Genomic DNA, 24569 nt, shown 5'->3' with positions numbered 1-24569 from the left:
ATAATGTTTTTGGGTTGAGTCATTGCATGTTTGGACTATTTTTTTTATTTTTTACACTGTTGTTATGATGCATATGCTTGCCAACATGGCAGGATTTTCCCTAACGAAGCCCACCAGTGGTCCACCGTGTTTTTATTTTAAAAAATGTTTTACATTTTACAGGAAATTTGACTAAGTGATGATGCCTTACTAGAAGGCATTATTGACCATATTTAAAAACAAACTACTGAGTCTGAAAAAAGTTAAAAAATTAAAATAATTCTCCAGAGATCTAAAGAGGAGCAGCAAAAGCAAACGAGGTGGATTAGCAGTGCTGGCCAATAACTGATGGTGTCATCCAGGACTTGCTACTATGGAATATCGAATCCGTTAGCCAGAAATTGAGTTGTTAGCATGTTAGCATGAGACCGTCATACATCAATAGATTTTGGTCAGAGGTCTCTTTAGATTTATTGCAAGATGGACTGTTACTGCAGATCTTTCCTACCAGCACTCATTCAATTTTTAAATTGAATACGAATTGAATCTTAAGCTTGTAGACTATTTTCTCACACCTTTGACAACTTTCAAACACATAAGCAATATTTCTGTTTAGAGACTAAAAACAAACTTTTAAGATAATTTTGACTAAAATGCTTGAAACAAACAGTTTGAATGGAACTTAATTTGTAGTTGCCATCATCATTCATTGCTGTTTTTCATCCATAATGTGTAATGTCTCAGTCTGTACTTCGTATTTAACATGAGTAATGTATTTTGGGGGGCGCTTTAGTTTGCCTCAGCGCATGAAACATATGGCACATGAATAAACTCCCTTTAACACTAGAAGAGTAAAAAAAACAAAAAAAAAAAAACAGTCCCACTCCCCTTGACACATCTTGATATTCTGCTGGTCTTGATAAATGGGCTGTGTGCATACTAATCCTCTTACAGCACTCATAATGAATCTTATCAAAGCAAATTATGATTTTAATTACCTTTTGTCATACTAAAGGATGATGGCAGGGTACTGATAAGACTCGCATGCTGAGGCAGTCTGAAGAATTACATCTGAACAAGAGATATGACCACCGAGTCGCCCCGAGATTGGGTAAGACCCAAAGCAGAATTTGATTAGGGTCTCCACTTCCAGTTAAACGTGTCACCCAGCACAAATAATTGGAGAGCAATAACTATTGGCTAATATATTCCAAGTGCTATGAACTCACATTTTAGATGCTAATGTAATATTTAGCCTGTTAGACACAGACTCACGACAACAGATGCTCACACCGAATGACACTGCCTAAAATGGTAAAGGTCAAGGAAGTACAGATGGGAAAGAAGAAAATATCGCAACGTCATCGCAAAATTTACCAACATTGCCATTGCAAGATATCCCTAGGAACGAAAAGGAAAGAAGGAAGGAAAATAATGAAAGGAAGGAGATGTAGGACACAGATAAAAGGGAGGAAAGTAGGATACGAGACGAAGGAAGGACCCAAGGAGAGGAAGGAAAGACATGAAGAGGAAATAAAAGAAAGGAAAGGTAAAAGGAGTAAAAGAAGAAAGGGTACAAAGGAAAACAGGAAGGACAGAAGAAAGTATAGGAAAGAAGAATGGACAGTGGAGAAAAGGACAACATTTAGACAATGAGATGGGGAATACAGTCTGGAAATTAAAATATTTATTAGTAGGACTGGGGAATAAATCGATTTTTATTGATTTATCAAATTATCTGGTTTTGAAAATTTCATTTTTGGAAAAATTTTGATTTCTTTTCACTAATGCACTCCTTAAGTTTTCATAGTTCAAAGTGATGTCAGCCCACCCAAGAACTGCTGTTGATGGAAACTAACTGATAATGTCACAGAAATGCCATCAATTTAGTCAGAAGATCGGATTTCTCTAAATCAAATTAGAATAAAAACCCGATTTGAGAAAAATGGATGGCATTTTTGGATTCGGCTGTGCAAAATAGTCCTAATTCAATAGAAAAAAAAAAAAAAAGACAATTTCCAAAAACAGTTTTTTGTAACCCAGTGTTATTGATATCAATTGATATGAAACCCTTTTATTGTGATATATTTTTCAGCCATATCGTCCAGCCCTACTTTTAAATTAACATACTTTGCACTTTTCCACTTGGAAATAAACAAAATCAGTTTCCACACTTTTCCAGACTGCGTACGAACATCAGACGTTGACGGACATAAACCAAAACTGGGACTTTGTGCTGACCTGTGTCACGACTTGCTTCTTATTTGTCGCCGTGGTGGTTGTGATGTCACTGATGGAGGGGGCGGAGTCTGACCGGTTGCCGCCGGCTGCGGCACTGGACTGCGGCGTGATGGAGGAGGACGGCATGTCGCCGACCAGCCGCGCGCTGCCCTCCACTCTGATGTGCGGGTGGCCCTCGGCGGCCATGTTGAGGATGCGGAGGCCGTTGTAATAAAGGCCGGACAGCTGGCCCTGGAACATGGCAGAACCTTGCTCGCCTCCGCCGACACGAACCGTCGTCTGGCTGTTGAAGATGGTCAGCTGGCGACCTGCACGAACACAGCCAATCGCATCCAACACACCACAACGCACCGAGAAAAAAAAAAAAGAAAGAGTGGACAGACAAACACACACACACACGCCAGTGGTCACATACGTGCATACGCACACACACGCACACAGACACACAACAGTGTTTGAGTGTTACACAATCCACCCCCCCCGAGGCATGGCGAGAGGATGGGATAGATTAAGCATGGCAGAGCAAATCGAAGCCGTGGAGAACCGTGGAGGAGACTGAGAGATAAGAGTGATGACAGAAAACAGAGAAAAGGAGGGAAAGAGACTGAGGAGTCTGAGCAGAGCAGATGAGGGAGAGAAAAAAAAAGGAGGAAAAGAAGAGGAATCAGAAGGCCCCGTGAAGACAGGGCTGAGAGATGGTTGATGTGGTGATGGCTGTGCAGCACAACATCGTATCTGAAGGAGCAACAGACAGGCAGACAGAGAGACAGAGATCTAGAGAACGGTTGTCACAGCCCTATAAAGCATGCACAGGTTATAAGCTCTAGCACTGCTCACTGTTAAAGGGACTAGAGGCTAATTTAAGTAGCTTTGCTGAAGTTTAGGAGGAAAACTTTTACATTTTTTTCAAAAAGCATTGCTCTTTTAGTCATTTCAAATTTACATAATTCTTAAACAATAATTTGCATGTACTTTAACTTGATTACAATTTTTTTCAATACATTAAATCTTTAATAAATGCTTTATTGTTTACAATTTGATAGTAAAATTATTTACCAGTCTTAATAAAGCATCTTTTATCAGTACTTCTTTTTCTATTTTCCGATTTATTCACATTTAAATCTCTCCTTCGTCCCTTTAACCTGATATTATCAGATACACACTAACAAGATACGTTCACAGGCACTAGAGTTTACACAGTATTACACACTACAGCCTGCCCAACTTTTAATTACTTAGTTATGGATTTAGATTTTTAGATGTTAGTTGATGGTGCACAATATAGTATAATCAACTGCCTTCATGTTGTATTTTTAAGCTCAAAGTTTTAAGGAATTTTAATCAGGGTTTTTACCTTTGTCGAGTAGCCAATCGTCAACTACTCGACCGAGCCGATAGGGGATTCGCTGTCTGGCGATGGCCAGGCGCTCGTTATCATTGTTGCCTTTAATTTAGAGATGAAAACACAGTAGTAATTACGCACATCCATACGTGGTACAGGAGCTGGATACACAAAGAACAGCAATGAAAAGAAAGTAATGGTCTGCTCATTGTCGGCATGTCACTGTGTTTATCTTTTGTTATTCTTTTTTTCTAACAGAAGAGAAGATGCACTCATTACGTTTCCAGTGAGCGGACTCTTACTCTCTGTTCATTGGGTTTAATTTAAAAAAACATTTCAGGGGTTAACATCTGCAAGAGCACAGGGAAATAATGTTACAGCTGCCACATACTGACTGAGTTTAGATTACATACACACACACCTCACAACAACTACCTTTTATCATTTTACCTATCTGAAGCCTCATTATGTTACCTACGACTACCACTTTTAAATGTAAAAACAAACAGATATATTCAACAAAATACACTTTTTCTTTTACCTTATTTTTTCTCTCTAGTTAAACATTTATCTCAAAATATGCCAAGTTTTAAAATTATTATTTATCCAAAAATGCACCAACTGTTATTATTTTCTTTTATGGTGAGAAAAAACACTAACAGCTGAATTTACTATTTACATAAATTACCTTTAACTCTATTTAACAGGCCTAAAATAACACAACTGACGAGTAAACAAGCTACTGTAATGCCTCATCTCATTTTATGGTTTAAAAAGTCATATTTCATGTCAGATCAAACATATTTCATTTCATTTCAAACACAATAACAGTAAAACAAATTCCTCAACCTCAGTTTGTGGAAATAAACAGAAAGAAACAAAAGTTTATCATTCTTCAGTCAGGAAAAGATGGCTTGATTTGAACTGAGGTGTAGTTGGGTCTGCCTCAGGACAGGCGGAGTCGGGTCTGGGTTGTACAGGTGGGGCAGGGCCTACCTGAGGGGTACCGCTCTATGACCGGCAGGTCGTCCAGCTGCAGGGTCGCGTTGCCACCGCTTCTGGTGAACCGGACTACGTGGTACTTCCCGTCATTGACGAACTTGGAGCTCTCCTCGATGTTGATGTCGTCTGTGCCGACATTGAACACCACCCTTATGTTGCCTTTGTCCTGAGGAGCAGAGGAGCATTGATGGGGTTTGTTAGTTAAGGACTCGTTCTAAGAGGAGAAATCTAGAACGACTTTAATGTAGAGTACTTTGAGAAAATGCTTCTTTCACTAATAGAAGTCAAGGATTCTCTGTGCTTTTAAGTATAAACAGAAAACGTATATTATGAAGGAAGGAAGGACAAATTGAGCTATAATGGACAAATAAATGGATGAATGGAAGGAAGAACAGCCAGATATGAATGGATGGATGGGCAGGCGAAACCAAATGGATGATGCAACCAGATGGATGGAGGAATGGAAAACTTAAGATGTTTGGACAGGGAATAAACGTCTTTTTCAATCCTGTCCAGACCTCGAAGACCCTAAAATCACATTCTGTGATTTTACGTTTCCAGTAAAATCACAGTTTGGTAACAGAAAAAAATGTGATTTGATCTCGACTTTTCTCTGTGTAAAACACTAAACTCTGCACTGGTGAATGTACCCTGTGATGTTAAAGTACTTTGAGTGCAACAAGACTAGAAAGACACTTTAGTGTACATAAAAGCATATACCACCGTGGTAAAGTACCAGCTACTAATGTTTATAACCAGACTGTAAACCTACAAAATCAAAACTTGTGTTGTATTATTATCGTAATGAATCCAGTGTTTCTTACAGCCTCAGTTTATAAATTCAAGCCTCACTGTTTATCCAGCAGCTAAAAAGGATTAATCTATAAATGTTTTATTACAGTAGGTGAGACTCAATAAAAACACAATAATCTCCTAAATTCAAAACTTAAATACAACTTGAGGTTCTTTAAAACACTCTGGAGCTTTCCATCCAGGGTGAATTTATTATTAACTTCCTTAATCTTTTTTAAAGGAACAGAAAATAACCTAAAAGCATTGAAAACGCATTAGTCTTTGCCTTTTTCACCAGATTTCTATTGCAACAAATATTATTTATAATTTTATATTACTGTTTGATGATTCTCAGGAAGTGGGAATAGCTAGAATTAGCTCTGCACATTTTTGCATAACATTTCCAGTAATTGCCCATAATGCCAGTCCGCTCATTATTACTGCTAACATACAGATTTGTGAAGACTCTCTGAAACATGGTTGATTAATGAGGCTGTCAAATAACTCAATGCAGAAACATGGCTGAACAGCCGCAGCTGCTCTGTTTGCTCACGTTTCCCCCCTCATTAGCAAATAAGTAGGATAAACCATAAAGCATTAAGATTACATCTGAAAGAATTAATGCAATTAATGAACCATTTACATCAAAAACGTGGGGCAGCTGCACGCAAAGCAGATTGAGATAATTTTGGTAGATTTCTTCTATAATGACAAGCTTTACCAATTTTTAGTGATGGTAGATCTGCTGTGTGTGTTTATTTAGGCGAGAACAATATAGGTTCAACTCCTTGAGTTAGCATTGTAATTCAGTTCAAGAAGAAGTGGAACTCCAACCTTATTTAGATCTATAACTACTATTGAAAATCTTAAAAGAAAAGATGACCTTAAACAGCTGACTGTTCACAGTGCTGCTTAATGGAAAGTTGAGTGGAAGAAAAAATTGGAGCATCAAAAGGTGCGCAAGCAACAGGAATAACCTCAACCTTGAGAGAAATGTAAAGAAAGGCTAATATCACTTTGTCTTGTCTAGGTGAAGCTACTGAAGATGCTACATCTGACTGTATGTACAACTGTTTACAACTGGCTTAAAATATGTTTATTTTGCTAAATGCATCTCTCCTAAATGAGAGAAGCATTTAGGAGAGATGCTTCTCTCCTAAATGTTTCATTTAGCAAAATAAACTGGCAAAATAAACTGAGCTTCACAGCACTGTTTTATAAATAGGATCAAATTTGGAATGGATGTATTTGACTTTAAATTATGTTTACATGATTGCTTTCACTTGACAACAAATATAAATATATATATGTTTCGTGCTTTGAGATGGCCTGTTGTGAATCAGCGCTATATAAATGAACAAGCTCCACTTCTTGATTTGAATTAACTAAATAAAGCTTTACATTGTTTTCTTTGCATGTAGGAAAAATATAAATGCTGCTATTGCTTAAAAGTGACTGTGTAGTCTTACTATCTGCAGCTGAAGGTAGTCTCCAAGGCCAGATGCACTGTCCACTCGGAGTAGAATGGCATGTTTCTGCTGGGTGCTGAAGCCAAGAGCCAGCCGGTCCGCCCTGGTGCTGGGACGCTCATTAGGCGGCCACGTGTAAATCACCACGCCGCCGTCCCGGCCAAAGATATAGGTGGTTCCAGCTGGACAGCACAGGGAAAAACCAAAATGTTTATATATCACAGTCCTCATAGCGGATGATGCCACCGCTCATATGGTGCTAAATGTTCCACAAATAAGGAGCATTTGGTAAATTAGGAATGTAATAGAAGCTTTAAATGTCACAGCTTAACTGTTCCTCCTACAGGCTTGAATAAGATCTAAAATCTGTGTTTCCCAAATTATTCACCATTACTGCAGGAGGCTGGGATGACTCATGCAAATACCAACTCATGCATTTGTTTGACTCAGAGGGCAGCAACAAAACTATTGTGTATATCACTTACAAATGATTGAACAGAGGAAAATCTGATGTTTAAAGAATTTAATGCAGCGATTTTGTTGCTTGTTGTTAGAAACGAGGCACTTTTAGGAATTCAGCTTAAGAGGTTGGAGTTTTTATTTCATTTTAGAAGTAGTTGACAGCGCCCTCCTGTGGTGGCTCTGATTAATGCATACCACAACTCCATAATACAGTTGATAAAAAGTAGGTGAACATTTATCTGGCTAAGTTTGCAAAAGCATCCCTTTAAAAAGAGGCAGAGAAACATCAAATACCTAAATATTAAATGAAAATCTTACATTTTATCTGCAGGATAAAGCAGATATTTAAGAAAAAATACATTTTACAGCCTTGACAGGCTGCATCATAGATTTATTAGAATGTAGAAGAATAGTCACCGTCGTTGCAGAGTGGCCCGGCGTATGATGTCATGCTGCAGTCACAGGTGAAGCCCTCCCACTGCTGCAAACAGACTCCTTGATTTGAGCAGGAGTCTTCTTGACATGTTGTGCTGGGACCTGCAGTGACAGACATGGCGGTTGCAAAAAATTGGTTGAAAAGAATCATAAGAACACTTTGTTGTGGTTTATACTGCAGCCCATTGTTGTTAATGACAGGAATGTGTTGTTATTTTTGGGCCACATTTAATTGAAAAACTTTGCAGACTGAAAGTTGTAAAATGTTGTGCTGTTAATGGCATAATTAATCATATACAGTGCTGGCCATATTTATCGGTACCCCTGGGAAGGATGTGTAAAACGCCGTACAATAAATTAAACTTTTATTGCATCTGAATACCATCAAACTGAAAATTTAAGAAAAATGCAACCTTTAATTTGAGAAATGTTTCAATATAAATATTTATATAGCAATAACCAAAGTTGACTAAAAAGTTTTACAGACAAAATGTTAATGAAACGGAGCAAAATCAAAGAAAAACCACAATAAATCTGCATAAAAAAGACTAAAAAACAAAGCAAAAACACACAGTGTTTACTAACATTCCATGCAATATCTGAATCAGAAACTACTTCACTGCCCAGCATCAAGGAATTGTTGAAATACCGAGATGTTCTAAGTAAAAATACACACAGTATGACCAGCAGGGTTACCAATAAGTATGCCACCTGTAATAATCACACTGTAAAGGTAATTTTTTTTATTTTTTTCAGTGTGATATTATGTTAGTGCAATAAAAATTAATTTATGTCAAGTTTTTTTTCTACACATTTTTAGCAGGGGTATCAATAAACGTGGCCAGCACTGTAAATGTCTACAAGGATTTTGTGGACAGACTCGCTAATAGAAGGATGCTATAATACAATATAAAGAGCACTGAACCTAAACTTGATTGTTTCCATGTGAAAAGAGTGAAATGAGGAGGACATGCATGTGGTGAGACTTGATGTTTGGGTCAGAGGCTGAAGGAGGAGTTTAGCTAGAAAGGCATAGATCCCAATACTCAGTCTTCATCATTCTGTCAGTTTCCTCTCTGTGCCTCATGAGGAAGAAAACATCAAACCTTGAAACTTAATTCCCTCGTTGAAGTTCTAACATGAGGCATGGAGGAAAGGCTGTGAAATGATTCATCAGTGGAGTATTGAATTGTAGCTACGAGTCTTTAGGAAAAGGGTACAAAGCATGCAGTTAATAAGCCAGAAAACTGGAATAGCGGGGAACTCAAGTCAAGCGGATATAATGTCTCTAACGGTTAGGAGAGGAAAAATCAACTCTGACCTTTGACTCTGGATCGCTGTGATCCACACAAACACTAAACATCACTGGGTAGTTGTAAGCACACTCAGTCGCTCACACTCACACGTCCCACATGCTCACACAAAGCGATATACCTTGCAGGTCAGCTTTCATCAATGTAACTTTTGTCGGCCAAACAAAAAAGCAAACAAGCAAGTTAGATGGTTAGTCAATGCACACAGATGCCTGTGAACTGCTGTAAGAGTGGAGCTGAGAGAGAAAACTCAATGTGCAGGAAAAAAGAAAACAAAACAAAACGGAAGACCAGCTGAGGAGACGGAGAGTAAAAATTACAGCTAGTGGAACAAAAGCTGTTAGTGGGTTATCGTAACAGCAGTGAGCTAAATGAAAACTGAAAGCAAAAGGGACATGGGGGGCTGCAACACAACTGATGCCATGGCGCCTCACCTTCACAACCTCTCTCCACTTGCCCCATGGTCGTCAAGGCGTCAGCAAGGAGGTCCGGGAGGCGGCCATTGAGATCTAGCGTTGCCAGGCAACCTTGAAATCCCTCCCGGGAGTGAACCAACTTCGGCAGCTCGCGGTACATCTCTTTGGTAACACCCCCAATGTACAGATCACCTGTGGAGAAGCATGAAAGGATGCAGCATAAGCTACTTGATCTATTACTAATTAATCTATGAAAAAATTATGAAAAGATTCCTCAATCCCAACAGATTACAACAGAAACAAAATGCATGGGCAACGAAAATGTTTGAATCACTCATTTATTGGGATTCAGGTTTAAAATATACAGGTTACTGTCACTAGGGCTGAAACGATTAATGTGATGAATCGGTTTTAAAATAATCGCCGACAATTCATTAATCGATAACTGGAGAATATAGACTCAACAAAGGCCAATTAATGAAAGAACAATTTATTCAGAGCAGTACTTAAACCAAAACCCTAAGAAAATATACATTTTGTGTTTAAGAGTAAAAAACCCTTTGTTTGTAAATATGTTCTACCCAGAATTGCTCAAGTGGCATAATGACTTCATCCAGGTCAAATTTAGCTGAGCTGGGTGAAGTCAATTAAGACTAAATATGCAATGAAACAAAATAAATATGCTAAAAAGTCAGACTTAGTTTACAATCTAATACATTTTTGGAATAATTGTCAAGCCAATGATTAGATCCTCAATAATAAACGTGGTTTTTGGGAACATTTATTGCCAATCCCTCCTTAATACCTGATATATAATTGAGCTTTAAATTGTAATCATCCCAGTAGCTGACAGTGGTTTGAAACTACTATCATTTTGGGATTTTAGCAGTATTTTAGCTTAAAATAAATATAATTGAACAACATCGGTAACATTTCTAAAATGATATAAACATTTTAACCACAATTAAATCTTGGTATTTCTTAAGGTTATCACCCTCTTAAGAATCTCACACCAGTCCATGTTGCAGTTAGCAGTTATGTGGCAGGAACCATAAATTGAGAGTGAATAGCTGTCAGTTTGATTTAATAATTTAAAAACAATTAATCGATTATACATGCTTTTACCCCAAAAATGTTCCAGCGGGAAGCATGGTTAATTGCTTTTTTAATGAATGCAACTCTGAGAAAAAAAGATACTGCTCTCATGTCTGTATGATAATATGCAGCTAGTGCCTGGAGACACTTAACTTAGTTTAGCACGGAGACTGGAGTATAACAGATAGAAGAAGCTTAACTCTGTCCAAAGGCAAGAAGAAAAACTCTCATAGCTGATTGGTTGGGAATAGTCTGCCACTTAACGCCGTAAAAGAAATAACTAAATTGGTTTCAGTCTTTGTTTTTGCACTAATTAAAGAGAGGCGAGGTGTTAATTAGCTGGCTTAAGAGTGGTAGGTAGACTCTTATTCTGTCTATTCCTCAAAGCCCAAACTTCTCCTTTAACCTTCCAATCATTCTAGGACTAATGAGCGTTTAATCACTAAATGCCAAAACAGTCTTTATGAAATATCAGGCTAATAATTCAAGGTAACAAGCTCCATCAGCCTTAACCCTGATATTCTATTTTTTCCTTTTTGCGTACCTTTTAGGTCAAGGTTCTTGGCTCCCATTGTGGTCTGAGTGGTAACTTTGGTGTCAATCTTTACTGTGTGCAGATTGTTCGTGTCCCGGGAAATGTGCACATTGTGCCAGTGGTTGTCATTAAGCGGACTGTTGGAGTTGCCCTTGATCAAGTGCGCTCCGTTTCCCAGGTCAGAGATGTAATGAAGGTAGCTGGGGAACAAATGGAGAAAGGAAGGGGTTAAGCAGAGTGTGGAGGAGAGAGAAAGCAAATTAATCACTTTCATGATGAAGAACAACACAGGGTCACACACTTCGGGGCATTATTAACTGTCTTGTACAATCTTAATTACAAGACTTAAAAAAGAGGTGCTGGGTTGGTGCATTTTTTATATTGTACATTTAACAGGCCATTTTAACCTCACTGTCAAATTCTTTTCTCTTTATCAAGGGCAAACTCGCTTTAAATTGGAAAAAAAAAAAAAAAAAAGCTTCCATTTACAATAGAAACCAGAAACGCTTGAACAAAAGTAAGATTTTTTAAAGACGGTGGTTGAAGCCTGTAAGAGAATTATATTCACAGAAAGGCTGAAATGCTACTCGGGGAGAAAGAAACCATTAAAAGCAGCATGAGAATAAATATGAAATGTTTATACGCAAGTATAGACATGTTGGGAATGTCCAACTATCACACCGCTGAGGAAGGAGACGGGCTCTGTGTGCCAGAGATGAGCATGTTTTGGTCTGAAATGTGCAAATCCTTCCCAGAATAAAAGCCAAAGACCTGGTGAAGATGCTGCTGAAGCTGTGTATTTTTTCCACAGTGAACCATGTCCTCTACTTTCATGGGCTGAAAGGCCACTAGGCAAGGAGGAAGCCATTACTCCAAAAGAAACACAAAAAAGCCAGATTGAAGCTGGACTGTTGGACCATAATGACCATTTTTACATTTGGAGGGAAAGAGGGAAGCTTGCAAGTCTGACAACACCATCCCAGCTGTGAAGTACAGGATAAACATTTGGGAGTGTTATGCAGCAAGATGGACTGGTGCACAAAATAGATGGCTTTATGTCGAAATATTGGGGCAATGTTTGAAAACATCAACCAGAATGTTGAGACTTGAGCACAAATGGGTTCTTTAAGTGGATGAAGTGGCTTAAGGACAACAAAGTTAATGTTTTAAAGCAGCCTTCATGCAGCCCTGATCTTAGTTATATAGAAAATTTAAGGGGAGAGATGGAAAGCTGTGTGGACAAACATGACCAGTTATGTCAGGAGGAATGGGCCAGAACTCCAGCAAACTATTGTGGGAGACTTGTGGAAGGAAATGCAAAACATTTGGCCCAAGTTTAAAATCCCTTCTATAACATTAAGGACATGTATGTAATCCAAATGCTTACATCCTAGCAGATGCAAACCAGGAAAAGAGATAATGTGTTTTTTTTATTCAGTGTATATGAATATTTAGTTTCAATGTTGTATACTTTAATAAATCACAGTAACAAGAGGCTACTCCAAATTATCACCCACAGTTTTATTATTCAGCTCACCCTTTAACCAACTCAATGACTATGAAGTCATTGCCGTCTCCCCTGTTGAAGAGAATAAGACCGTCTGGGGACGTTGTCTTGAACTGCATGAAGAGGTGCATGGCGTAGTAGGCCTGCAGCGTGGGCAGCGTGACGAAGCTGGAGCGGGAGCGGAAGGTGATGGGGTCAGCCACGATGCTCTTGTAGCCGATGACGGCGTTGAGCTCACAATAGTCAATGTCGCCATTCTTGCACAGGTCGATGTAGGACATGCCGTTCAGCGTCAGGCCCTGGAGGTGGCCGATGAAGTTTGAGGGCACGATGGGCATGAAGCGCTTCTCCGTCACGATGCCCGTCTCCACGTTGTGGAACTCGAGCTGGGTGTGGTCACCCGCCATTTGACCTGGTGGCGGTGGGTAAACTTCAGAGGTGAGGGCTCGGGATTTACTCTAAATACTTTTTCCAACACAACAGATACTGTACTTAGTGTTTCATTAATAGTTAAATGTGTCCCCCATGAAACAATACTAGCAACCAATCACAGTGCTGTGAAATTTATATCTTTATATTTTGTTAAAATTAAATCAAACCTTCCTGAAATCCTTTAAAGCAGTGATGTTCAAATGTTCTACCCCTGGGCCCAAAACTGGCAAATTTAAGCTTCTCTTGGGCCACAAACTTCATTAAATTAAAAATGAAAAAAATTAATTTGTGATTTTGTTTTACCTGCTTGATAATAAACAACATTTTTATGAAAACTATAAATCCTTAAAGATCCAAAACATAAAAAGACTTTGTTCACACTGTGGGCTTACTAAAAGCCAAATTTTTAGCATTCTTAACTTGTGGTTGGGGACCAATCAAAATAATTTCAAGAGCCACCTCTGGGCCACACTTTGGACACCCCTGCTTTAAAGGGATCAGCAATACGTTGTGCATTTTGAAGATCTTTAAAGTTTCTTCATTGGACTTTGGCTGATTTTTCTGTATTTTTTTTATTTTAAACAAAAATAGCAGCTCAAATAAAAAAAAAGGATTATATTGCTGCATTAACAGCTGTTTACTGTTTTTATATGTTAATCATATAAAGAAATGTTTATCAAGATAAATGCTCCCTCTTTAACCAGTGTGCTTTAGTGGCTTTGAAATGTAACTTCTTAAAATCTCAGTATCATATTACAAAACTGGCCCCTGCATATGGAAGTCTGTGAAAGGTGTGTCTTTAGAAAAGTATCTCCAAGATCAGCTGATCATCAAATATTTGGGAATTACCTCATTAGTGCTTAAATACAATGTTCTGTCAAGCTTATATTTAGCTAAGCCTTTATGTCTAAAAGTGATCGTCTGAAACTGCCAAAAATTACAATTTAAGTCCCCGAGGGGCGTGTGTCCTGCAATTTTTGGATGCATTTCTGGTCCAAAGCCTTTACCTCCTGTTAATAACCTAATTATTTAAATCAGTGGTGTTAAAGCAGAAACACATCCAAAAGTTGCAGAATACCAGCCTTCCAGGACTAGATTATGAGATTCTAAATGTAGACATAACTCAAGATCCGTTTCTGTCATGCTGTTGTTTTTGCTCCCAGATTTCACCACGGCTTTAACCTCAGCAGCTTTAGTTATATTGTGTTATTTTTTGAGAAACTTTGCTTCCTGCTTTACTTGGAAAAGTCTAAGTTGAACTTTCACTGCTTGTCTTCCTTATTATTGTCTTCACTGTTTGCACCTGTGTCTCGTCAGCCTGACTGTGTGTATATATGGTCTACTTTTGTCAGGCTGTCTGTTTCCCCGGCCTGTGCTTCACACATCGAAGTCAGTATTTCTATTTGAATGTCAGCATTTCGCAGTTGGGAGGACTGGTTAAATGCTTAGCTTCAGTTTTGATTTAGTCTTTATCTACTCTTGGTTCCAGTAATCTTGTGCCTCTGAGATCTTACAATTTTTGTCCTATTCTCATCCATTTTCCACCATTCTGTGACAGATTTTATGCCTGAATGATTCAAAAGTCAGAATTAACTAGCAAGTACTCCTCTGAAAATGGTGACTTACTGGACTGAAACTGAAATTAATGAAGAAGCAGCCATTGTCCAAAGAAAAAAAGCTGAAAGACCTTCAGAAATCATGAAGTAATATTAAAACTCTTAAAGAATGCAAAACTATCCGTCTCCTTGAAAGTAAAATGTTAAGAAAAACCTTTGCACATTACAAGGCTGCAGTGGTTACCTTCGACAGTCTGCAGGTCGTCCACGGTGAGTTTGAGGCTCTTGCCGCGTCGGACTACCCTCACCGTGTGCCATTCATTATCATTGAGGCCCGACCCAGCAAAGATTGTCTCTGGGCCTTTACCTACACATAGCCCAGAGCACCATTAACCAAATGCACAAAGAGGTGGAGAGAAAAAGAGTTGTAGAGACAGGAGAAGAAAACCAGAAGGAGAGAAAGCAGAAAGCCAGGCAGGTTGAATAAAAAAATGAGGACAGAAGTTTGAGGAAATGGAAGCTGGGAGCAGAGGGGTAAGGAATCATACATATCCTGGGGAGACAAACACCTCTGTGCCATCTCACACAGACAGACAGACAGACAGACATGTCTCCTTTAAGACACAGCAGAGAGAGAGGTGATGAGACACATAGACTGAAAGATTAACATAAGGGAATGCTTTGGGTGCCTAAGATGGAGGCTGTGAGTCACGACAGGCCCATGCTCAGACAATCCATCTGTGGATAAACGACATCGCCATGACCACCTACAACCCACACAAACACACACACTGCACACTCATACCTGCCTTAACTGCCCCCAAACCCTTCACACACTCTACAGGGACTTGAACGCTTTCACATTCTCACCACTACAAACTTAATGACAGTTTAATGTGATTTTATGATGGATAAATACAAGGTAGTTTCTAATTCCTAAGCATCTATTTGGTACAAAGTACTGGGTAATATTTTGGTATTTCTCGACTGGCTTTATACAAATAGAGATTGAACAATTTGTCCATTTGTTGGTAAAATATGTAGTTCAAGCAAAGTAAGGGTGGATTATCTGTTCTCAACTTTTGATACAGATCAAATGAAGTCTGAACTTTGGGCTATTCTAATGCATGCCTAAGATGGAGGCTGTAAGTTTGTACTTAGCTTCCTTAATTTTCCCATCAAGCCCAGCTGGCTTCGTGTCCCTGCTGAAGAAAAGTCTCCTCGTAGCATGAAGCTGTGACCATCATATCTCACTCTGGGGATGGTGTGTTTGCGGTGATAAGCAGTTTTCGCTTTGCTTTAAACATAGCCTCTTTCCTGTAGGTCAAAAAACTCAATTTTGCTCTCATCCGAATAGAACACCTTCTTCCAGATGTTTAGCCTAACCCTGCATGTCAGTTTGCAGGTGTGTCATACTATTTACATTTCGTAGATGAAAGGTTGAACAGTGACCAGTGAAATGTCAAATGCCTTAAGATCTTAACATCTTTATCCCTGACTTGTCTGTTGTGTTTCCTGGTCTTCATGAAGCTGTTTTTTCTCGAATGTTTTTTAACAAACCACTGAAACCTCCACAGAACAGCTGACAGGATTTATACTGAGATGAAATTACAAAAAGATGGACTTTATTTGCGATTAGCATGACTTCTAAAGGCATTTGAGTATGGTGAATTTTATTTTGGGGTCTGAGAGTAAAGGGAACGCTGAAAAGCATGCAATTTCTCTTCCGCTTAATAATTATGCACTACTTTGTGTTAATCACAAAAGTCCAGATAAAATACATAGATGTTTGTAGCTGTAAAGGTAGAAAAATATGAAAATGCTCCAGTGGTACGAATACTTTTACAAGAAAATGCAATTTTAATTAGCTTTCCACCAGGAGTGCATTTCTTCGGCAGGCCTCAAGGTGGCACTACACTCACGGAGGAGCAACAGAGTGCTCTCCAAGGTGCTGATGTGCAGCAAAATGAAAGAAGCCGTGATGTGTTTGCATGATGTCTCTCTCCCTGTCCATCTACAACCTCATATCTTCACATACTTGACTGCACACATTTGACAGACTGACAGCGTCCCCTTGCTCTACACTTTACAGCCGACCCTCCAACCTTGAACACAACACCACCACACACACGCACACACACACACGCAGAAGTCCCTTTCCTTCTCAGAAGCGCTTTGGGCTCGTGAGGTGTGACTGAATCTGCTTACAGTGACCTATAGGAGGTAATGACGGTGGGGTGGAGAGAGGAGGTGAGAAGTAAACTGACCCGAACAGATTCTGCTGCAGAAAATGTCAAGCATGTCTACATCAATCACGGAGGCACGCAGGCAAACACAAACTCGCAGGTAGGGAGGTAGAGAGAAATGCTGACAAGCAAACTTAATTAAACAAATATGAGAAGTCGATCAGAATGGAAGTGGCAACGTGAAACGGCCGAGTGTGCGTTTACGGAGCTGAAAGAGCGCGTTGTGCATTAAGAGAGGACACAGGGTTCCCCTGAGGAGACTCAGCTGTGCTCTGGGCAGTGCATCTCATCCAGTTACCATGGATCACTGCTTAGCACCGGAGTAAGGCAGGAGAATATGTGTGAGCTTGTGTGAGTTGATGCATGTGTGTGTGTGTGTGTGTGTGTGGGTCTCCACATGTAACTGAATACGCTGAGAATGAGCAGACTGAAGTGAGAGCGAGGCAGTGATCTGTCTCAACCTAGGAGCAGACAAACATGCACCTATTTTTGGGTAAGAGTTAAAAGGGCATCGAGCATGATGAGTTGAGACTAATACACTGTCTGCAGTCTGTCGGCTGTTTGCTGCAGAGAAAACACAAATCAAAGCAAATAAAATAAACCACTGAGGATTATAAGAGAAGGGGAATAATGAAAACAAAATGGAGAAAAGCAATTCATATTTCATTAGCTCTAAATAACAAATGGCTTTTTTTCCTGAACGATAAGCCTCAAATCTCTGCAATGCTGAGGCTTTTATTTGACTGCTGAGTGGACTGTTTCAGTGGCGCCTGGCTGTTAAATACATTCCTTCTTCCCCCCTTGAATATGATATGCATAATTTATTGTATGCACAGTGTGCCAGAAAAGCGGCTGCCTACTGAAATCTTCATTGAGACGACCGGTCTAAAATTGGCCGGCAGACATTCGGAACGGCAGTGCTGTGTGGCTAGCAGGGTTTCTATGGCAACTGCAGTCGTCCATTTCACCACCTCTTTGCCGTCATGGAGCGTTCGCCTCCCCCCCACCCAACGCTCTCTCCTTACTCCATCTCCATCTCGCTCCTTCTCCGTGGTCGTGACAGGAACTCCACGTGAGGGAATTAAAACTCCGTCGGGGGACTCGGCTCGGATCGCAGCGGGACGGAAAAATGCACCGACTCGTGTGGGCAATAAAAAGGAAAAACCGCTCAACAATAGGTTGTGTGTTTAAAGATAAAACAACAAATGAGAGGAGAAGTCGCTCACTCATCCACCTGCTTCCTCTCCTTTCTTCTTAATTTCCTCATCACCCCTCCTACTCATCTTCTCTCCTCCCGTTTTTCTTTCACTTACACTCCCTTCACTTCCTCTCCTCCATCTATCCTTCTTGGCTAAAATGGCCGACCTGGAAAACCCAGGCCCTCAGCAAAAAAAAAAAAATTATCGCGCCTCTCCCTGCACTGTAGCCTAACATGCACACACTCAACTCCCATACCGCCTTCGTTCTATAGCACGCGTGTGTATCTGCAAGCAGACATACGGCACAAAGATGGTTGAATAAGAGATTAAGATGAAACAGATGAACATGACAAAAGGAGTAAAAACTGGTTGGACACATTAAAAGCACTCTCTACAATATATACACACACACATACTGAGGAGGAGGAGGGGAGGAGTTAGGTGAGATGGAGGATCACTTACTGGCTGTACAGTTTATCCTGATACAGTCTGGAGGGAGAGCAGAGCAGAGGGTTAATGCTGCACACACAGACATATACTCCCCACGCCCTGGGGACGCACACGTCGACACACCCTGCACGTACGCTTTGCAAATACACTGCTGAGGAAACACTCACTGGACCATAAAATGGACTCTGTGTTTTCTTATAACAGTGTGCTGCAAAATTCATCTCCTCCGAGCGTAAAATTTGTTGGTAAGTCTGGAGAAAAATCGGAATATTTAAATTTAGGCGTAAAGCAGCATGGTTACTAGCTGCACTGGCCAGAGCGACGGCTTTAGAGTGAGATGAGTCATGTGAGTCAGTTTGTGCATTGACAGCTGTAGTGTGAACCAACTTTTTGGATTTTGGCCTTAGAATGACTCTTTGCTTTTCTGGGTTTTCTGATTTAGACAAGAGAAAACTTCAGTTTCTCTGTTGGAAAAACATTTTGAAAATACAAGATATTTTTGAAGATAATTAATGTTTTCTCCAACAGTCCCAGCTGATTTACCATCTTGCTTGTATAATGATATAAATTATTGTGACCAAGGTCCTTATTGACACACTGCATCTGCACAAGCTTTGTCCGTCTGATGTTAAAGAGGCAGTTCAAATTTGGTAATGTGATATTTCCTCTCACAATAATTAGTTACCATGGTTGCAGCAAAATCCACTCCTGATTGGTTGCTTTGTTCTCTGTGACACAATTTAGCTAGTCAAAAAAGCCAGACTGATTCTTCTTTGAGGCTGCACAAGAAATAGGTAATACTTTTACAAAGTACTGTTTGGGCTGCAATAACTATTATATTTTTAGAGTTCTGAGTGCACATATTTCATGTTAATGCATTATGAGATCATTTTAATGGGTGGAGTATCACTATGATAAATGCCCGCAGCTGACACAGTCTATAGTTTCCAAAATGCTGACGGACACAAATGGGAAAAGTGAAGAAAACTGGGATTTATTGCACCTGATGTAATCGTTGCAGTATTGGTTGATATTATCCAAAATGCATGATTTTCTAATATTGTGCAGCATTTTCACGATAGTTACTTGATTTTTGTAAAACACACAAGTCGGATGTGTGTTTACATGAATTTTCTCCAGGCATGTCATCTGGTTCTGAATCAGATAAACCCTCCCTTGGCCAGCTATGCAGCTTTTTCCTCCAAAAGACATTAGATTATCGTTGGTGTAAGACCAAAGTAAGGCGTCTTACACTCTCCTATATATGCTATTCTGAAACTGAAAGTGAAAGGATTATCTGCCTCTTCGACCATTAAAATAGGTCATGAAAATCTGAATTAGACCATTAAAAGAACCTTCCTCTTGACATCTTTGTGTGAAACAAATACTTGATAACTTTAAGGTGTTTAATCAGCTTTAATTCCTGTATAAAAGTGCTTTTGTTTTTTGTTAATTGTGTTTAGGTAATTAGTTTATGTCCATCCTATTTTATTTAGCTTGTTTTATCAGTAGTACCTAGACATTAATTGATTAGTAGATCTCATTTGTCCTCAAGGAGCAATAAACTGTTAATTAATAATGATTAATTTAATTCATATTAATCATGAAAATGACAAAACCTCCCCTTTTTTAAGTGCAGATAACTCAATAAAAAGGTAAAAATTACCCATCAGCTGCAATTAGTTTTATTGACAAACTATGAGACTGATTGGAGTTTTAATAACCTATAAGACTCATCGGTTTATCGACTATTAAATGAATTAAAGTAGTTGATTGCCGCTACACCGAACACATGCCAGAAGTTTAGTCGCCCCTTTAGAGGAATAATCTTCACAAAACGCCTGGAAGATTAAACCTTCTCTCCTTTTTTCTTTTTTATAACCCACGATGCCTTGGTGTGTCGTGTGGCGTCAACCACAGAAAAGACGTGGCTGCAGACAACCAGAGACCAACACATGCACCCCTCTGTGAGGATGTGTTTGCGTGTGTGTGTGTTACTTTGTGTAAGCATTTAAACTCATGTGCAAACTAAGACTGAAAAATGAGTGTACGTGTGAAGTTAACTAGTTGTATGTTGTTGCTTTGATAAGTTGGAGAGTGTTGGGGATGCACAGGTCTGCTGGGAGTGAGCAGAGAGAATGCAGCTCAAGGCTTGACCCTCTGTTCGACTGGACTTGTTGTGTATTTATACACAGTGAGCAACGTGCAGATGATAAAATACACTTCTGGTTCGCATAAATTGGCCTTCCTGGTAAAGGTGTGTATAAAACCTTAAAATAAATGTGAAATCTTAAACTCTTTTTGCACCAACCTTTAATTTGAGAACATTTATCCATTTAGGGAAAAAAAATCTTAATAAATGCATCTCATAATGCTTTTTTAAAATCAGTTGTACAATTGTTGTTTCAGTTAACACTAGCTTTAAAACATATGCAGCTGAAGAATTTCTATTTTATACTTATGCACATTATGCAGAGGAAATTCTAATTGGTAATTAATGACTTTCTGTTTCCCTGGGATATAAATTTCCCTGAGGAACAAAGGTCATCCTCTTTCAACCACCTCTCAAAATGGGAAAGACAAGAGAAAACAGCATCCAATTAAGGCAAATGTGTGATAACTTTAGAAGTTGACTTATGATCCATAACGCAAATTAAATGTTCTACTACTCACAGTGAGAACATTTTAATGAATAATAAAAGAATCTCCAAAGCTCACTGTTAGTGAACTGTAAAAACTGGTATCTTTTGCTCACCAAGCAATCCATAGCAACCTTTGTTTGGGCGCCATGCTATAAAAAAAAAAACTTTTCTGAGCTTCCATCACATTTGCTAAAATTTGCTGAAACTTTAACTAGACTCATTACCTGATTCAGATCAGACTATAGCTAAAACACTCGATGCATCTAGAGCATTGGTCTGCAACCTATTTAGCTCACTGGAGCTAAGTAGGTTGCAGTAAGTAAATTATGGAGAGACAGACTCCTGGGGGATGAATCTGTGAAGAAACACCCCATGCCCACTGTTAAGTATGGTGAAAGATGCATGATGCTTTGGGCCTGTTTCTCTTCAATTGGCCCTGGGATTTATATTCTGTAAAAATCTGGTGGCCTCTGCAAGAATACTGAAAATGTTTGATCTGTTTGACGATCCAAAACATACAGAAGAATCAACACAGACATGTTTAACAAGATACCCACAGGTACAAAATACACAGAAAGTGTTACGAGCGTCTTTTAAGGTTTTAAAGTTTATGATTTTGCTAAAAACAGTTACTTATGATTTCCACTGAATAAATGTCCTGAAAATAAAGGTTGGATTTTACAGCAGTGACATAATTGGTATTGTGCCACTGTGATAAAAGATGAGTTTATGTTTAAGCTTTTTATAGATCTTCACCAGGGAACAAATTTGGATTCCTACCAAAGTCTGTAACTCTGTCAAGAATGAGTCAAATTACCACAGATACAGCTGAATTTTCTAGATTTGTTCAGAATAGTAAGACAGAATTATTATTCAACATATAAATGTGTGCAGGAAATAGCCATGAGGCTGGTGTCAGCTGCATTCCCCTGACAGGTAATTAAAATTTAAGATTCTGCTGTGTGTGTGCACATATGGGTGCGGTTGGGTGTACCTAGGTTTACAGTGAGTCGGACTCGGCCGCCGTCAAGCTCCAGACGAAGGGTGTCTGCCGAGTTCCGGGATGTGGTTGCCATGAGAATGCCGTAGGCCCGCTGGGAGCGAAAGCGTAGCGAGACGTCCTCCGCCTCAGTGTGCATCGCCACAGGCAGCTGCACCTTCATAAACTTACTGCCGTCGTAGGAGAGGATGGTCGCATCTGTGCAGGAAACGTACAAAACGGAGAAATGGCAGAGCGGTGATTGACGGAGAGGGGAAGAAACACAAGGTAGGGGAAGGGAAAAGCACAAAAGCATTTTCTGACAAAGAGTGAATCAGATTTAAACATGACAGAGTATGTTTCGGTACTGCCGCACTCCCTTATTTCCCCCGCCGCGACATGTTGAGACTCAAAACCTGCTTCCGACAAAATTATCCCGTCACTTTCCCAACCCTGATTCATCATCACTCCCTCGCCTTGGAGGAGAGGGTGCAAAAATAGCTGCAGCTGGTTGTCTGGCCCCATTATCCGCTTAAATCAAAATGCAAGGTGCCGAGTGTGTTAGCCACCGCCGCTGACATCCTGGACCCCGGAGTCATAATGTAACAAGCTCAGGTGATCCCACTTTAATGTCTTTTGCATACTCATTTGCATATTCATAATCTCCTCTCCCTGCTACCCGCTGAGGCCAGTCCCCAATTGCTAAACTGTTTACCTTCGAGAGTCCCTGTTTTTATTGGACAATTACATCCACACAACTACATGCGCTCTCCATGCATCTGCATCGTTATCTCCTGTCCTCCTTCTTCCTTTCCCCATGTATCTCTCCACGCAATTTATGCTTTGGATTCGCTCACCCTGTTTCTGTGGGAGACGGTTGAAGCTGAGGCAAAAAAAAAAAAAAAACCACACAAAAAAAACAAGAGAACAGGAAGGGAGTAAGGCGTCATGAATACTGATGAGCTAAGAAGGAGGGAAAGAGAGAGATAGTGTGTGTGTGCATGTCAGAATAAGTGAGTGAATTTAAGTGTGAACAGAGAGGGGTTTAGTAAAGTGAGAGCAGGGGGAGAGAAAATAAGGACAGAGCACGAAAGGGAGGAAAAAGACGAGGGAGAGGCAGCAAAGCTCTTGGCTAAAATGCAAATGAATCCTCATTAACTTGAGGAAAAAAAAGAAGGTGGTTGGCCTGTTATATCACAGATAACATAACTAACAGCCACACATACACCCACTCGGGCGCACACGTGCATACATTTTTGATAAGCGAGACAGCTGACTAAATTTTCCAAACCACAGCACCTGACTCACAACCAGCCAAACAGAGGATGGAGAGTCAGTGAGAAGGAAGAGTGCAGGTCTATTTATGCCAGGAAATGGAAAAGAAAGCGACGGCAAAATGCATACTGGCTGTGTCACAAACCATTAAACGCCTGTAGCTTCCACTAAATGGTTCATACCAGGAAGAATAAGGAACAAAGATGGTGGCATTCAATATTTTCCCTGGTGTCAAGGACCTCATTGTGACTCTAAGGCAAAATATGGCTTTGTGTCTTAATTTCTGTCTAACCTTATCTCTGGTGAGCAGATCCCAACCTATCATTTCCATATATGATATGTTAAGTAACAAGTTTATATATATATATATATATATATATATATATATATATATATATATATATATATATATATATATATATATATATATATATATATACATACATACACTAACCACATCGTTGATACCAGGACGGTTCGATCTCTGCTTGTATGTTGATTTTATTAAATCTGAATATTGCAGCTGAAGTCAAGACTTATCAGCCCAGGGAAAGTTAAACTCAATTTTGGCGATCCTGTATGAACTGTACCCTCCATTTTCTAAATTAATAATCCCGACTGTATGGATGGCTTTGGCTCATTCTAAACATCAGTAACTGGAATTTACTGACAACAATAAATCAAAATTCTTATCATATTAAGAACTTTCAAGTGAAAAACATTATGAGAAATGCCCACCCTTAACATCAGTGATGCTGTAAAAGTTACCTAAATCTGATGTTCCTCCCGTTCTGAACTTCAGCAATTTGTCATCATCTAATTGGCTGATTCACTGTTTGTTAACAAGCAGCTGAACAAGTGAACTAAATAAAGTAGATTAGATTGATTTCTGCTGTGATGACTTGTCACCTAGTGTAGCACTTTTAGATAAAGCACTTCCAGCACAAACAATGTGTTTTTGAGTTGTTTTACAAACTACATGCAGTTTTAATTCAGCAATTTCATATGTTCAGGATGTTTTCAGTTCTTAGCTGTAAACGGATGGTTAAAGTTACTTCCTGTGGCAGTGCTAAGAGGTGTTTAAGTCTGGATGAAGAGAAACTTATATCTATAGTGATCTACCTTTATATCTACCTTTTACACTGTTCACTTTTAAATTACACCGTTTTGTGCATCAGAAAAAATGCAGTCGTAGGTCTGTT

The 24569-nt window shown here is 39.4% G+C and overlaps 1 protein-coding gene across 9 annotated transcripts in view; it reads right to left on the bottom strand.

Moving 5' to 3' along the window:
* The window catches only part of nrxn1a (neurexin 1a), an 84828-nt gene that overhangs the window by 12460 nt on the left and 47799 nt on the right, over positions 1-24569 (bottom strand). For 6 of the 9 annotated variants that reach the window (XM_016676587.1, XM_016676589.1, XM_007562407.2 and 3 more), the window contains 11 exons: positions 22108-22311; positions 18484-18510; positions 14821-14943; positions 12619-13000; positions 11091-11281; positions 9470-9643; positions 7705-7824; positions 6826-7007; positions 4559-4730; positions 3575-3664; positions 2221-2528 (listed from right to left, as the gene is read on the bottom strand). In XM_016676587.1, coding sequence (XP_016532073.1) covers positions 2221-2528; positions 3575-3664; positions 4559-4730; positions 6826-7007; positions 7705-7824; positions 9470-9643; positions 11091-11281; positions 12619-13000; positions 14821-14943; positions 18484-18510; positions 22108-22311 — 1973 coding nt within the window. The remainder of the gene's footprint in view (positions 1-2220; positions 2529-3574; positions 3665-4558; positions 4731-6825; positions 7008-7704; positions 7825-9469; positions 9644-11090; positions 11282-12618; positions 13001-14820; positions 14944-18483; positions 18511-22107; positions 22312-24569) is intronic. The other 3 variants (XM_016676592.1, XM_016676590.1, XM_016676593.1) reach the window with 3 other exon arrangements.

Source organism: Poecilia formosa, unplaced genomic scaffold (assembly GCF_000485575.1).
Source record: "Poecilia formosa unplaced genomic scaffold, Poecilia_formosa-5.1.2 Scaffold136, whole genome shotgun sequence".
NCBI classification, from domain to species: Eukaryota; Metazoa; Chordata; class Actinopteri; order Cyprinodontiformes; family Poeciliidae; genus Poecilia; species Poecilia formosa.
Note: the sequence above shows the minus strand (reverse complement) of the source record. Positions and strands in the feature narration are given on the sequence as shown.